The 17,334-nt window shown below is 41.3% G+C and overlaps 1 protein-coding gene across 7 annotated transcripts in view; it reads right to left on the bottom strand.

Annotated features, from left to right (window-relative positions):
• LOC147021965 (cytoplasmic polyadenylation element-binding protein 1-like) overlaps positions 1–17,334 on the bottom strand; it is a 98,197-nt gene that overhangs the window by 23,152 nt on the left and 57,711 nt on the right. For 5 of the 7 annotated variants that reach the window (XM_085892457.1, XM_085892453.1, XM_085892456.1 and 2 more), the window contains 3 exons: positions 15,444–15,548; positions 12,795–12,931; positions 172–370 (listed from right to left, as the gene is read on the bottom strand). In XM_085892457.1, the coding sequence (XP_085748583.1) occupies positions 172–370; positions 12,795–12,931; positions 15,444–15,548 (441 nt within the window). Of the gene's footprint in view, positions 1–171; positions 371–9,611; positions 12,049–12,794; positions 12,932–15,443; positions 15,549–17,334 lie in introns of those variants that run through there. The other 2 variants (XR_015061023.1, XM_085892454.1) reach the window with 2 other exon arrangements.

Below are 17,334 nucleotides of genomic sequence, written 5' to 3'. Positions count from 1 at the left end.
CACCTGCAGTCATGATGGGGGATACCTTTCTAGTAGGCCAATTGCAAGACTCAAACCATTTCCCTGGAACAAACTGAGCATGCATGGTTAATTCAAAGGCTTACCAACACAACCTATTTACTTGCTCCACTCTAGCTCTGCACAAATAAAAAGGCAAAACTATATTGGTACCGATTGGGTATCGGTGCTTGTCAGTGTCTATGCCAGCATAAACGACTCCTCCAAAGAGGTCGTTCAGTACAGCAGCGAGTCCCCCTGCTGTTAGCATGCCGTGCAGAGCCCCCACAAAAACAGTCCGTCCAGGCTCAAGGCGCTCAGAAGGACCACGGACAAAATTGGAGTCTGCCTGGACCCAGGGGATTACTTGCACCTGTGAAAATGATACAAGCCAAGAGTGAAAAAGTGGTGGGGAGGGGTTGGGGGGGTAAAGCAGACCTCCATTCTATACAATGGTGGATCAAAGCATCTGATCAATTTTATCAACTAAATTGTGACAGAATGCATGAGATGTTTTGATACCAGTCAGCCATTCATTAGAGCAACTTTTTTGCTATGACAGGATAATGCCAGAAATGTCTCAAGGTCAACATACTCTCATCGGCTTTCAGGTGATCACATCCATTGGTTATCTTGTCTGCTGTTGCAGACCGATATTAACCTTCAGACTCATATTCTATTGCATCAAAACGTTCAAATGTTGATCACGCAAAATCAGAAGTTTTGCAACAATTACAATATTAAGCGTTTTGTTTCGATGGTGACATCACTATACGAGGATGAAAATAAAAAGAAATTAAAAAAATAAAATCAGAATAAATAAATAAAAAAATAATTAAACAAACAAGTCATTAAACCTCAAGAGCCTGAAAATCTTGCACAACATTTTTTTTATTGCAAATATAAAATTTCAGTTTGAGATACATGGTGTACGACACGCACACATGCAAACAATGGAGATTTGTGTTGTACATGTGTCCCTGTGCTTGTCTGTGATAACAGGACAGGAGAATGTGGCAGTGGAGGAAATCTCAATTGCACGCTGTTGGAATGGGAGCTCGTGTCTCATCCTCCAAGACAAGTGTTCAAACATTGTTTCACAAATGTTTTACAACACTAACTGTGGTGGCAGAACTTTAAAGTAGAAACAACAAAAATATTTTTGCCACAACTACTTTTCTCCAGTTTTCTGCCTTTACCTTTTGCACATAAACATTCCCAGGTATCATGGCATTTAATCAGCGTTTACCATTGGTGATGTTAATCCCACACGTTCAAGACAGAATTAACCATGGGTCGACTTGCTGAAGGGAACAACAAATTGATGTCAAAAGTGGGACAACCACAGACAGAAATTGTTTAAAAATAAAAATTAAAGTTTAACTCTGTTTTTTAATGACTGACTATCATTTCCCCAACAGGCAGGACGAAAATGAGGGATTAGAGGGAAGGGGATCAAGGCCCCACTTCCTGAAGTGGTACGGTCGGTCATGGGGAGCAAAACTTAAGTTAACAGCATGATCCTTGCGTTTTATGAAGAGTTTGGTCTGTATTTGGCCGTCACTTTCTGAGAAGATTGTAAAATAAATTACCTGAATTTGAGGCAAAACCCACCTTTTCAGCCTCTTATGGGGGCGGATCCAGATGGGGACTACAACCCCATTAGACCTTACTGGTCTGATGTAGCGTACCAAATTTGATACGATGCATCGTATCGTACCAATATCGGTCATGTAGTTTGAGGAAAATGTTTTGGTGAATATGAGGGATTAGGAGAGGGAGGCCATGGCCCCTTTTCTCAGTGAGATATGACCATGGGGGGGGGCACAACTCGAGGTTAGGACATGATGCCACGTGGCCAGTTTGAGAAGATTTCTGAATTCAATACCAATATGTAGGGCAACCCCCCCCCTTTCAATGGGCGGATCGAGATGGGGAGCATAACCCAAAACCTTATTCTCCTGATGCATTGCACCAAATTTGGTTCATATCGCTCAGGTCGTTGTGGAGAAGATGTTTATGTGAAGATGAGGGATTCTGGGAGGGGGCTTGTGGCCCCCTTTCCAGAGGAGATACAGCCATGAGGAGCACAACTTGAGCAAGGGGCATGGTCTCAATGCCTCGTGGTGAGTTTGGTCAGGATGTTTGGCACTTTGAGAAGAAGATTTTTGAATAAAATACCAATATTTTGGGGAAAAACCCCCTTTCACCTACTTTAGAGGGGTCGCATCCAAATGAGGAGCACAACCCCATGCAATCTTGCTGTCCTGATGCATCGTACCAAATTTGGTCCATAATCGGTTAGGAAGTCTGAGAGATGTTTTCGTTAAATTTTAAAGGGACGTACAGACAGCCGGGCACCGGCAACCACTCTGAGGTCATTTCGGAGAAATAACCTAAAAATAGGACCGCATGTCCTGAAGCTCACCGGGATTAGGAGCAGCAGTCACTCTTACCCCTCACACGCACACTCCATGAGATCATGATTTTTCTTTTTAAATGCAGTGAACACACTTTGGTAAATCACAGGTGATGAGGGTTGTGGTCAAGTTTCTCAGAAATAGTGTGTGTAGTTTCAGAGAAGAGCAAATATGGATTTTGGGATGGTCAACACCCCTTCCCCCCACATAGACCCCTTTAATGAGTGCAGATTTTGATGTGGTCAATACACCTTCGTTAGGCGTTAAATTATGAAACTTTTGGCCAAGTTTCATCAAAATTGTGTTTGGTTCAAGCAATAATGACTGAAGTGTTTACGGACTGACTGACGAACTAAGTCGTTCTCCTGTGGACACTGCTCGATCGCAAAGCTCACCTGACTAAAATCCAGGTAAGCTAAAAATGAGTAGTTCCGTTCTGCCTTTCAACTACGACCAAAATAATCAAGGATTTTAAATCTGACACCATCATCTTACGATAATCAATCCACTGTTGGTGAAACATAACCAAATTGAAGTCTTTCCATCCGACTCAGTAGTGTCTGCACAAACATGCAAAAACACTTCATCTTGGAGCTAAAATTGTATATTTATATACATCATTGAAGCAGTCATCCCGAATTGTGTGTAAACCAATCTCAGGAAAGCAAATTTGAAAGAAAATTGTGCACAATAATTTGCAAGAGGCTTTTCAATTGCATGATATTGAACCTTTACAAGGGGTGTGGTCCAATAGTACCAAGCTTCTGCACTGCCTCAACCATTCCAATTCCAGGTATTCCTCCAGTTCCTTCTGTCCTCAGCCAATTCTCTCCACTCTCAAACCACCCCAACCTTATTGATATCCCTCCTCACACAATCTTCACATCTCAGCCACAGTCTATCTCTTCCTTCTCCTTTGCCCCCTCAACCTATCTGCTCTCCTTGCTATTCTCTCTTCCCCAATCCACCCTAAGTGTCCAGCCATTTCAACCAGCTTTTTACCAATCTCCCCATCAAGTTCATCTGCTCACCAATCTCCTCCCTCAGTTCATCCATCCTCCTTATATCCACCCTATTCATTCCCACAATCTTCCTGACCCAATTATTTTTTCAAACCTGCAACCTCTATTGATGTCTGTTCACACCACCATTTCAAGACCATAAATGTAGGTTGGCAACACACAAAAGATCAAAACTTTCCCTTTTCTTAATATTTTACGGTCTGTCATTACTACGTCCACACATTTGTGGCCACTCGGATACTCTTCGACTCGTCTGCCTCGAAATTAACATTACCGGTCGCTGTTCCTCAAAGGTGCTCAAACCTATTTCCTCATCTGATCTTCCCCGATAACGTGATATTAATTTCCTTTCTCTGCTGCCTGACCGACATCACCTCGGTCTTCTTCATACTTATCCTCAGTCCATGCTTCCAGAATTCCTCCTCCCACTCCCTCGACAGCCAGATCGTCCACAAAAAAATATTCTGCCCAGAATACCTTTCAAATTTATCCTCCTGTCTACCAGCTCCATTACCATGATAAACATGAGTGGGCTGAGAGAGATTCCCTGCCTCAAATCAATGGTCAAACTGAACTCCTTCGACATCTCCAGACCAACCAAAACTCTTCCTTTCGTTCCATTGTACATCCCTTCCACCAACCTAATTTCTACTTCAGGCACTCTCATCAATCACCATCTCTCAGGATATTGCCATAGGCCTTCTCCAGCTCCACAAATTCCAATGCCATTTTATCTTGCACCTCCAACCTCTTTTCCACCAGTCATCTCAGTGAGAACATCCCATCCATCATCTCCCTTTATCTCCCTTCCCTTTGCTCTTCACCAATCTCAATACTCTTCTTTATCCTCTTGTCATGAAGCTACTTGAGAAGATTCTGGACAAGACTCAAGAGTGTAATGGCTCTGTACTTCCCCGGATCTTAAACATCATCCTTTCTCTTCCATATCAGCACAATTAGCACAGTCTTTAATCCATGGAATCGTACCCTTTTCTCATACATCCATTAAACAGCCTCTTTGTCCAACTGACTCCAACTTCTCCCACAGCAACCAACATCTCTGCACGCACCTCAATGCCTGGCACACTTCCCTTCTTAATCCTCTTTAATGGTCTCCTCCTCCTCCTCAAATTCCACTTTCCCCTCGACACAACACAAGCTCCAGCTCGCCTTTACTTCCTCCCAAATTTACCAGCTCTGAAATATATTTTCCATACCTTCAATACTACCCTCTCTCCGTTACTCCTTATTTAAATAAAATATCTTCACCATCCTTAATCACTTCCCCCACCCCCACTTCATGTCCTTCCCATCTTCATCCCTGTCACGAACCAATTTATAGATGATCTTCTTCCCACAATTCTCTTCCAACTTGTTGAATGTCCAAGTAAATAAAAAATAAAAATAATTCCCCTTGGATGAAAAATGGCAATTTTAGAAATGACTTGCCTTTTTGGCCGATGTTGACCTCAAAAATACTTGTTCATTGAATTCAGTGACTTGATATGCAAATCCTCTTCAATCGGATGAAAATTGAGGATTTTAGGAATTTGACATGCTTTTGTTGACCTTTGGCCTATGTTGAGTTTTTGACCTCAATCAACAGGCTTCTTGCTTATGACAAAACTCTACCATGTGGTGAAGTTTCGTGAACATCGGTTTAAAATTCTGACATCCATCCATCCACCAATTGGGACCATACTCTGTGCATGGTGTTGGTGCTGCCGAAGCAGTCTCCTTGGCTATTGAGTGCAATTTTGGATGGGTCGTCACTCCAACACAGGATACCAGCAAGCTGGCCCTCATTTTGCCAACCTCAGAAGGATGATGGGTGGAGTCAACCAAACCTTGTATTAATTCAACAGCCAAGGGGGATTTGAACTCAGGATCCTAGGATCCCAAGCCCACCACCCTAACCATTAAGCCAACACCAGGCATAAAATTCTGACTAGTTGGTGATAAACATAAGACAGACAGACTAACGCACGCAACCAACCAGTATATTTGAAAAAAAATCTTAAATTTTCACAAGCAACAAACAAAGAAAGATGTCATGCATAGCACGATACTTGTGAAAACATAAAATAAAATGGAGCAGAAAAATAATTGGTGGTTGAATCGAGCGACCTGATATGCAAATTGTGTTCAAATTGCAAATGAATTGGATGAAAATTGAGGATTTTATAAATTTGACAAAGTTGTTGACCTTTGGCCGATGTTGACCTTTTGACTTCAGCTGTACTCGTATACCTTTATACTGCCAAATGCAACAAACACAAAACTCGTCACAGCTGCAAGGTTTGAAAAAAATTCAAATCTATTGCCGTTTATGGGCAACACAACACCATTGCAGAATGCTCTGCAATTTGTTTCATTGGCAAAGAAAATATAAAGGGTCCTTTATTCCAAACCCCACGCTTTTTCCACCCACCTGGATCAACTACATCTTACCAAAAAACAATGGCATACAATTTTAACAAGGCATTACAAGATTGGCGTGTCATCATATAAAATATTGGAGGGATCTTGTGCGCAAACTGCATGCTGCCATTGAACATTTGCAAGAAGAAATATTTGATAGATTGGAATTTGGGATTGTCTATTCATTAAAAAGAGCATTCCACAGTTCTTTCAGACTGGTCATCGTCAGTGTTATTTGTTGACACCCTATTCATTCCCACAATCTTCCCAATTTGTTGTTCAAGAAAAATCCACCAGATCCAGCAATACTTGGGTGAAACAAAAACAATCTTTGCACCACGCCATGTGACATGGTACATTGACTACACTGATCAAAGGCTCGCGTGCAGCCATTACTCCATAATACTCCATGAACTGCAACGTTCAACTAACTCCGAAATTGCCTGACATCCGGTCTCCCTGAACTCCGTTACATTATGGAAGTTTGATTGGGTGGCGGAGGGGAAGGGGAAGGGGAAGGGGAAGGGGAGGGGGAAGGGGGAATGCCACACCGTACCACCCCCCCCACAGCCTCCACCACCCAATCTGTTGACCGAATATAATTTTTTTGTTCATCAAAATAAATAAATAAATAAAATAAATAAGGCTACATAATTAAATAAGAAAAAAGTCAGTTATAGAGTTGTCTTCCAGATAAAGGTGCTTTTATGGTCAGGGTTTGCTTTGCTGCTGTTCTACAAATCCACAGCATCCCTTGTGGTACATGTGGCAATGACCAAGATAGTCTAAAGTGTAAACCATCCTGCAGGAAGCAGCCCATCCGACAGGCAACTGTTACTTTCATGGAACTCGGCTCTAAAATCGATCAATGCGACATTCCCACTGGTAATGTCCCAAACTGTGGTAGGACAGTGTATGCAGTGATAAATAATGTACAAAGAACAAGCACTGGAACATAGCAACAATAAAAAACAAAAAAATTCCTTAATGCTACATATTCACCACTACATATATATACACTATACAGTGCCTATAGAAAGTCTACACCCCCTTTGACTATTTTCACCTTTTGTTGCCCTATAGCCTGGAATTAAATTACATTATATCAGACTTTTTCCACCCTTGTTTACGCGTCGTAACCCACAACTTCAAAGTGAAAAACAAATTCTACAAATTTCAGAAAATCAATTTTTTAACGAAAAAAAACAAATAATGTTTTGTACAATGTATGTATGTATATGTGTACATATATTCATGGAATTATGGATAATCATTGATCTAGAATAATAAATGTCTGTGAGTGAGGGAGTGAATGATTGAGTCCTCCATAAGTCCAAAGCATTGCAGGCAAACTAAGGGAATGCAAAGGGAGTGCGTGAATGAAAAGTGGGTAATTTGAGTGAATTAAACACCCCCCTTTAAAGAATATTAATGGCTTAGCTTCATGCTTGGTGTTGGCTTAATGGTTGGGGAGGCAGGCTTTGGATCCTAGGGTCCTGAGTTCAAATCCCACTCAACTATTGAATTAATATCAGGTGGAGTTAACTCGGCCTGTCATCCTTCTGAGGTCGGCAAAATGAGTGCCAGCATGCTGGTATAGTGTCGGAGTGGCGACCCGTCCAGGATTAGGCCTAATAGCCAAGGAGACTGCTTAAGGAGCACCAACGCTCTGCATACAATATGGACCCAATCTCCTCCTTCATGAAAGGCTTATTCTTGGTCAGACCAACTTCACCTCGCAGGGGTCATTGCTACCATTTTGATTCGGCAGACTAAAAATACCTCGTCTTGGAACAGGTTGTAATGGTTTCTGTGCCTGAGAGCTTCATACCTACAAATCGCTGTATACATTGCTAATTGTTCGCCAAGTCAGCCGTTCCAAATCAACAGATGTTTGTAAGCCATGGCAGTTCAATTGGCTTTATCACAGCAGACGTTTTTGAAAATAAAATTACAAAATGACATTCAACACAATGTTGTGGTCACAAGGTAAACAAAGTATCCTTCAACAGTTTTGTTGGAGTGCTTAAGCCACTTGGTGAGCACTCTACAAGCTGCTTGGTTTGAACGATCTGTTTTTGAAATTCTCACCAGATGACGGACCCCATATGACTGACTATATTGCATCTATTTTAAAGTATTAAAGAGTATATTAAAGAGTATATTAAAGTAAATAATTATCGTATCCAGATCCGGATTTAGATCTTCACCAAAATCGAATCAGTTTGTCATTTTCACATACCCAACCTGTCCACTAAGTTTCATCCGAATCCGTCCAAACGTTTTGAAATATCATGCTCTTTACCGTTTTTGGCCCCATCTCTCAATGGTGAAGAATCACTTAAATCCGAGTTGTCAGATCCAGATTTGGATCTTCACCAAAATTGAATAAATTCCTCCCAGTCACACACTCATGTCCACCAAGTTTCGTCTGAATCTGTCCACAACTTTTTGAGATATTGTGCTATACATCATTTTTGGCCCTGTGTCTCAATGGTGAAGAATCACTGAAAAATTCTAGTAGCCGGATCCAGATCCGGATCTTCACCAAAATCTAATTGGCCAAATGAATGCTTTTCTTGGAGGTAGAACTGCTTGCGAGTTAGATTCTGGAACTTAAATTTTGTAAGTTTAAGAGATCTTTTGAGTCTTTTGAGAGAAAGAATCTTTGAGATTCTTTGAGAGAAAGAATCTTTTGAGTTTAAGAGAAACTCGTGGCAAACGCAAATGCGGAAATAAAATAAATGAAAGCTGACAACTCAAGGCGTTTATAAGCTTTTCAATGTACCCAGCGATTTGTAGCTATGATGAACAGTTTATTCAAAGTACGGTTGAGCAGGTCAAAAAAAACATGGCGGCATCAGACCCCAGCGAGGTTACCCAAGGAAACGCCTTAAGACCCCAGACAGCGAGATGGCCAAGGATCGCTTGATGAAGGAGATAATTAAATAAGGCCATTAATTATCTTCAAAAGGGGTGTTTAACCCAAACACCCAATTTTCACTCTTGCACTTCTTTGGAGTTTCCTTAGTTTGTATGCAAAGTTTCAAGCTGCTAGGTTTCATAGTTTTGGAGTTATGGACGAGACACACTGACACACACCCTTTTATTCGTGTAGATTTATTTTCTTTCTCTTCTTGACAATCTCTGGCACCTTTTGAGCTCGGAAGCTAATATTTGGACGTGACAGTGACCAAATGATTTGGTTACAAAGGGTATTTTTTATTTATTTAATCAAGTATTCATTTTTTGATGAATTATTTAATTTTCAAAAAGTTACACATTCGGTGTAACGATGGATGAAACGGTCGTGGTTTTGGTATGCTTGCATCCAATTAAGAAATTAATTATTTTATGATCACTATTTATTCATTTTAATGATGCAATTAATAAATTATTGTACACAGTTCCCTCCCAATTCAGTCTCCATGTGCTGTACGGTGGCATCGCTGGGCACCTAAGGTGCCCCAGAAATGTCACGCACTAGAGGATTTGTTATTTATTTGGCATGGGACTGGTGTACTTTGAATGCAACTCCACTCGTTTTTATTTATTTTATTTTTGCAACCCCCCCCCACCCCATCCACCAAAAAAAAAAAAAAACCAGGTGCAAGTATTTTTATTTTTTTTTAAACACTTCAGGACTGGTCTGCTATATCCATTGCCACTATCAATTCAGCTTGGGACTTCTTCCACAGAAACCTGCTCTCTTATGCACACAATCATCCCATCTAGTCTTCAATTATCTTACCCATCCTCCAGCTCTTGGTTCTCTGAATGCTGTGGTGAGGCTGTTGCTTTAAAACAACTTGCATTCTCCTCCTGGAAGGCAAATCTGACCGAAGGCAACCTCAGATCATTCCACAAAGCCTGCAACAAGTGTGTCTACCCTTAGGAAAGTCAGAAAACAACATCTGTCACATCTCAAGAATGAGCTTTCAAACTTGTCTCCCTCCTCTAAAACCTGGTGGCACCTTGTCAAGTAGGTCTGTGGTGTATGCTCCACTTCAAATGGCACCACAGCTCACTCCACTCATAAGAAGTCAAAATCCTTCAATTCTGTGTTTGCTTCAAAATCTTGTGTCCCTAACCCCTCCCTCTTGTTGTTCCCAGTCATATGGAATTGTTCCTGAATCCTGTGTTTTTTGCACCTGAAAAGGGGGAAGTTTCTGGAAACCCTAGACTCCGACTCTGCAACTGGACCAGACGTCATCAGCTCAGGTGTCCTAAAAACCTGCTCGGCTGATCTTTTCACACTGTCATTTACCATATGTCATCTTCCATCTGCTTGGAAATCAGCCAACATCACAGCATTACATAAAAAAGATGCAAAAACGGATCCTTTGAACTACAGCCCAATTAACTAACTTCCAATCATCAGCAAGGCCATGTTATCCACTATCAGAGTTGACATAAAATGATTCCTTTTCTCCAACAGCCTCATCTCAGATTCAGACCTGGTCACTCTGCCTTGGACATGTTGCTTCTACTCTCCCAACAATGGATGTAGGCCCTCAAAATCAGACATGAGATCAGGGCACTCTCTCTGGACATATCTCGAGCTTTTGATACAGTCTAGCATCCTTCCTGCCTTGCTCTCCAAACTGTCTGCCTATGGAATCCAAGGTCAACTCCACTCTTGGATCACTGACTTCCACCACTCTCAACGGAACCCTTTTATCTCCTCTGCCTGTCAAGGCTGGAGTACCCCAAGGCAGTGTTCCTAATCTTCACCAAAGCCCTCACTCTTCACCCCAAATTATTCCTAATCTTCATCAATATCACCGACTCCCAAAACGATCTTCTTCCTTTGCTGATGATTCCACTCTCTGCCATGACATCTCTCATCCTTCCCACAGACAGGCAGCAACCTCTTCCCTCTCAGACCTTGGCAAAAAAAAAAATAATAATCACAAACTGGTCAAACACTTGGGAACATGTCTTTCAATCCTGAGAAGTCGCACACACACTCACTCGATCTGTGAAAGGACTGTTCCATAAACCCTTCCATCTACTTTCTCACCAACCCAATTTTGCTTATGTATCCATGTTGTCCTCCCTTACCCATCATTGTTACCTGCATCCCTTGTTTGTCAGTCAGTCTGTCTACTTTTCTCCATCAGCCCTGTTGGTTTTTCCCTTTCTCCTGCCTTTCGCTTTGTAATGTTGTGTCCTGATTTATTCGGACATCGTTCTTCCATGAGCCGAGACCATGTATTAAAAACAAACACACACAAAAAAAAAACCAAAAATAAAAACCCCCCACATTCATGACTTTTTCAGGAGCCTATCCCCCATGAATGTCGGAGTCTGACAGTACTGCCAACCAGCACAGTATTGATTTAAGAGACAACTTAATATCAATACATCGTCGATGCATTTATTTAACAGTCAAAAGTGCTGTAAAGCTCAATTCCACCATTTAAATTTTGAAAGAAAAGAAATATTCAAATAAAAACGGTTCAGGTGAAGAGTTTATACAGCATTTTAAGTGTGCGGAAATTGAATATAAAAAATAAGGGACACATCGACAGTTTAAGTGTGTGGCGTAGACAGAGCCTCACAGCTCTGAAAACGCCATTAAATTCAAAAGAAGAAGACGAAGAAGAATACCTGATCTCATCAAAAGAATAATTATTCACAATAGATGGAGTCCTATAATAGAGCACATACCTCAAATATGCTTGTGCGCAAACTTACGTGCATCCGACAACAGGCTGGAGGCGGTCACGTGACCCTCTAGAAGGGCCACTCAACACTACTGGTTACGAGAAGGACCGATTCACCGTCATGCTCGCCTGCACTGCAGACAGTGGCAAGCTTCCCCCGTATGTCATGTTCAAGAGGAATACATTACCCAAAGACAAGTTTCCAGCCGGCATCATTGTTTATGTGTAACAGAAGGGTTGGATAGATGAGGGACTGGTCCAAGAATGAGTGCGCATGGTCTTGAGTAGTCGGTCAGATGGTGGTTTCGCCTGACGATGGAGCATGCTTGTCCTGGATGCGTTCAGTTGTCACAAGCCTGATGACACCAAAGCGCTGCTCAGGTGGACAAACATCGATCTCATAATCATCCCAGGTGGGTTGACATCACTCCAGCAGCCCCTCGATATATCCATCAACAAGCCGTTCAAGGATGGGCTACGTCGTTGTTGGTCCGACTGGAGAATGAGTGGGGAGACGACCTACACCAAGAACGGGAGGATGAGAAAGGTGGACTTTCCAATGATCTGTGGCTGGATCAAGGTGCGGGAGGAGATACCGTCGGACATCATCAAGGAAGCATTTCTGAAATGCTGCATCTCAAACAACATGGACGGCACAGAGGACGACATCATTTGGTAGGTGGAGGCTGCAAATGATGGTGACAGCAACGGGGACTTGCTCTACCCCAATTAAGAGAAGGAGTTAATGTACCGTCTTTAATGAGGAAAGGATAGACGAGGATTTTCTCAGGTTTAGCTGAAAAGCTTTATCAAACCCAAACGGCCCTTCCCTTTTCAGTGTCACAAATCCACAAGAAATATGTACGATACCGGAATGAATCCCTTTTCTTCCTTTTTCTCGGACCAAAAAAATATAAATAGAAAAATAAAAACTTCTTGGTATGCTTTCCTCTCTTCAACTTCTTGAAAATGATAAGATTCTTACAAGAAATCAAGTAGACATGGGAGTAAGCATGTTGATACTTCCACCACACTGTACCTTAACTTTGTCCAGAGCAAACGTATTTAGATCTAGATCAGAAAATATAATGATCAATATATTAATTTATTTTGAGGGTGAAAAACATGGGTGCAGTTACATGGCCGTGACTTAAACATCGGAAAAATATGGCATTTCTTCGATCAGACTGATGCCTGAAGACAGGCAGAGTGAATTAGTTACTTAACCACGCTTTGTTCTTCGTGCGTGGGATAAATATGAATACCTCTTTGGAACGCATACGACGGCTGGACACGGTGTAGAAATAATCCGCAGAGCCATCGCCACCAGCAAGATCGTGCGTGCAAGCTTGCAGCAATGCTCGTACACCCGTTTCTGACTCAAACAGCAAATACACGTATCCTACACACACACACACACACACACACACACACACACACACACACACACACACACACACACACACACACACACACACACACACACACACACACACACACACACACACACACACACACACACACACACACACACACACACACACACACACACACACACACACAACATTAGGCCCCCCTTCACACCACTTATTATCTCCAATACAAAAAGTGATCAATTTTATACATCAACAGTGAGCTAACAACTGTTAGCAGACCTGTATGCCATCATTTATCTTGTGTAACAGGTGTCTGAAGACAAGCCTTTCAAAATTTAGGTTAAAAACAGCAGGAAAGCAAAAACAAAACAAACAAATTAAAATAAAAAATTAAAACACGCAGCATTCAATCTTGTACAATGACCAATGGAAAATGTTAAGGAATAATTTTCTGTTTGAGTAGGAAAAGTAATACTTGTTGGAAATGGATAGGTAAGTATTGCAAAAATCATAGCTGCATCAAATTTGATGGAGCAGTACTAGTAATATTAAAGACACAAAGCACATTTTTTTCTCAAGCCATCAAAACATCTGTTGCAATCTCCACTTGCTTTGCTAGTCGTGATGACACGTCTTGCGTTATCTTCCACAGTGATTGTCAATGCTCTATCATTTACATTCTATCCACAATTTGATAGGTAAACAAGAGTAAAATGTTGCAACGGTCAATTTTGTTTCCAAACAGATGAGAATTTGCCAGTCAGTAGTTGCGGTTTGTATGTACAAAACAAGTGATAACGTTGAAATGATTTTTACCCCAAACTGCTATGGAGGACACTTACTATTCAAATGAGGGATCAAAAGGAAGAGAACACAAACCGAGGACTATCCCAACATTCCTGCTCAATACAGAGTCCTTAACGGTGAAAAGTGAGTATCCCAAAGGGAGTGACAGACATCCAGCACCTCCATTACCCATTAAAAGTTGCTACAGTTGGTTACTTACACCTTCACAGAACTCAAAGTTAAATAACTCCATTCATATCCATGCCAGCTTGCATTTTGATTGTCGGTTAAACAAAATTGCAAAAATAATTTCTAATTATTGAAGAAAATAAAAACCAGTCAAAATGAAATTTGCAATGAAATATGCAGGGACAGGGTTACAGACTCACTAAACTATTGTTACAATAAAGGGGATCAATTAGCGAGGTATGTCATAATCAATGTTAGAATAACATGTTCTGTAATGCCTCAATTAGCGCTGCCAGGATTGTATGTACGGAAATATCCTCGTCAACCAATCAGCCCTTGTGGTGCTGCCTCTTCCTTATTCCGATGTTTAATTTCTGCACCTTGTGATATGGTGGAATGGCAGGCAAAAATGCGGAGCATGGAGTCTTTTTGGAGCTCCAAAAGGTGGAGTCGTTTGCCTCCGATTGCTGTGCAATTTCACCTGTCTTCATGAAAACCCCTATTTTTAAGCAGTGAAAAACGCTTCAATATCTGACAATGTCCTTCCATCCGTCCGTCAAAAATGAAGACGACGACAAAGAACTGAACAGTGTGTTTAATTCTAAAGGGTAATTCTGAAGGGTAAACCATTTGAACCCAAGCGACCATTTCACCAGCCGCAATTCAAATCTCCATGTACCCGGCCGTTTTTTTTTTTCTCAAGGAAGCCCAGGGTGGTGGAGCTGAAAGTCCAAGGAGCTCAGGTTTCAAAGGGCGTTTCCAAAGGGCAGTTCATTTCCAGGTTTTGCCCATTTCATATTAAAAATTCTAAACTGAACCGCTTCCTTGAAACACTGGTGCGATGTTTAAAATACCATTTGTTTGTGTGGTTGGATCTCAGTCGTCGTAAAATCATGGATGAAAGAAATATCATCTCAGTCTATTTGTCCTTCAACCCTCCTGTTGGAGTTAACCCCCTTCTCTTCCTCCTGTACCTTTTGTTTTGTTGCATCTTGATCAGTTCTGTGTTCTAGCTCTTCCACGAGTCTTGACTATATACAAAAATAAGTTCATACATCTTGCATGCAAGTTTATTGAATGACTGTTGGGAAATTTATGAGTAATACGATTAATCTACAAAAGTAACCGATTCAAGATGTGCTCTAACAGATTCAGAATGATAAAGATGAGGCATCGAGACATTTCATACAATTAGGAACAATACATCAGCCATTTAAAAGCAGGCTTTAAAGAATGAAAATAAAGATAACATTCAAAACAACGCACAGCATTCAAAAGTGCATCAAGACGTGATAGAAAGTAAACACCCGTGCCTTGTATTCTTCTCGCACCTCAAGATCAAACATAAACGCAAAGCACACCTCAAAACAAACATTCTACCCCATACTCAAAGTGCAGGATATTAAAGTTCAGCCAAAAGTGAAAACCACTACCCCAACAGAAGTGCAGGATATTAAAGTTCAGCCAAAAGTGAAAACCACTACCCCAACAGAAGTGCAGGAATTATCACCACACCAACATGAAATATTACATAATACGTTACCCTGGGTTTGTTCCCATTACCTTTAGGCACCATACCTTTCGGTGGGAACCGTGGGTGCTTGCCCTCCTTACCGGGCCATTCCACTGATACTGGGCCAAAAGCACGAAATGCACCCAGCAGGCCAGCTAAACAGAAAATACAAGAAAAGCAATCAGATGAAAAAGGCGAATTACTGAAAAATAGCTGCACCCAGATGTACTTCAAGTAATCCAGAGATGAAAAATTGCAACGAAACAAGTCTGAATTGTATAGAGGGGTAAGTTAGAATTTCCAAGCTTCTGCACCACAAGGATTTTTAGTTCACCTGGACTTCAGTCAGGTGAGTTTATGCGACCCAGCAGTGTCCGTAGGTGAGTGAGTGAGTCAGTCAACACCTCAGTCATTGTCGCTTGAACCAAACACATGATCTTGATGAAACTTGGCCACAAGCTTCATTTCTGATGCCGAACAAAGGTATCTTGATCACATCAAAATCTGCGCTCATCAAGAGGGTCTATGGCGGGGTTTTTTTGACCCCCCAAAATAGGGACTTGCTCTCTTCTCCGAAACTACACACAGTTTTGATGAAGCTTGACCCCAACCTTCATCACTCGTGATGTACCAAAGTTTGTTCACAGCATTAAAAAAAAAAATCCGGGTGTAAGAGGGTCTGCAGGGGACTTGAGTGACTGTTGCTCCTGATCCAGGTGAGCTTCAGGACATGCAGTCCTATTTATTTCTCAACATGTTCTGCAATGAAATGGTCCAAGTGAATCATGAACCATGCAATAAAGGACAGATGAATTGCATAAAATAACCCATGGGTTTTGGTGAAGATATTAAAGTTTGTGGCCAGTACATGACCAAGGAACATGCAAATGACCAGGACTTGCCAAGCTCTCATTTCCAATAAATGCACATCAATTGGTGTCACGAGTTCATTTTTCATTTTGGTGCACGAATGGACGATTTATCATGACTACACACAAAGGGGATTAAAAGGCTGAAGGAAAAAGTGAATTTCTATTGTTACTACAAGTCTTTGGGTATTACATCTCAACAACAACAACAAAAAAAAAATGTTGTAGCCACGGATCATCTGTTGCCTGGTACGACTCCCAGCCGGTTAGGCCGTCCTGGGCCGAGTCTTTCCACTCCAATACCGTGCTGATGGGACCATCGAGTCAGCCTATGCGTTATGCAAATTGGTACCACCGACCTCATCCCTAATCAACGGTAGAGCAAGCAGAGGAGACGCATCGTATGGTGTCAATGACCATTGCCAATTAGTCTAAGGGTCCTAAAAGGCACAATGTGGTCCACATTGAAACCACAGGTGTCAGTACGAAAACAGAGCTATTAGGAAAAACAAATAATAATAAAAAAATAAATAATAACAAAAAAAAAATCCAGTCACTTTTCTGTCCCATGACCAAAATATTTGAAGACCCATGAAATAGTTCTGAATGGACTTTCCTTAATTGCAAGAATGAGGATCACCATGGCTTACATTCACCAGAGGACAAGGTATGGTTTATAACTAGAATAAACACGGGACGGGAAAGACAAAAAGCAACAAGAAAGAGCAATCAGAGATTGCAGATCCTCGCCAGGACTCGTTTTGTGTAGTGTATATTGTGTGGTGTTTGTGCACTGGTGTGTTTCATAATTACTGTAAAAAGACGTAACGAGAACTGCCAAATGAAAGACAAAATAAAATAGGTATTACATTGGAGTCATCAAAAGGAACCTGAACAAGCAAAAAGTAAAGATGAAGTCATCAGGAGGAAGAATACAGGTTTCAACTGCGACTCCTCTGCCCTCAAACCCAACCAAGCACAGCCACGTGAGCCTTATTCATTTTTTTTTTTTTAAAAGACCCAAATTCAAATTATGAAATCATTCTAGCTGCCAGATCACGCATCTGATCAC

This window comes from Eptatretus burgeri, chromosome 8 (genome assembly GCF_056783735.1).
Source record: "Eptatretus burgeri isolate ZD-2024b chromosome 8, Ebu_testis_v1, whole genome shotgun sequence".
NCBI classification, from domain to species: domain Eukaryota; kingdom Metazoa; phylum Chordata; class Myxini; order Myxiniformes; family Myxinidae; genus Eptatretus; species Eptatretus burgeri.
Note: the sequence above shows the minus strand (reverse complement) of the source record. Positions and strands in the feature narration are given on the sequence as shown.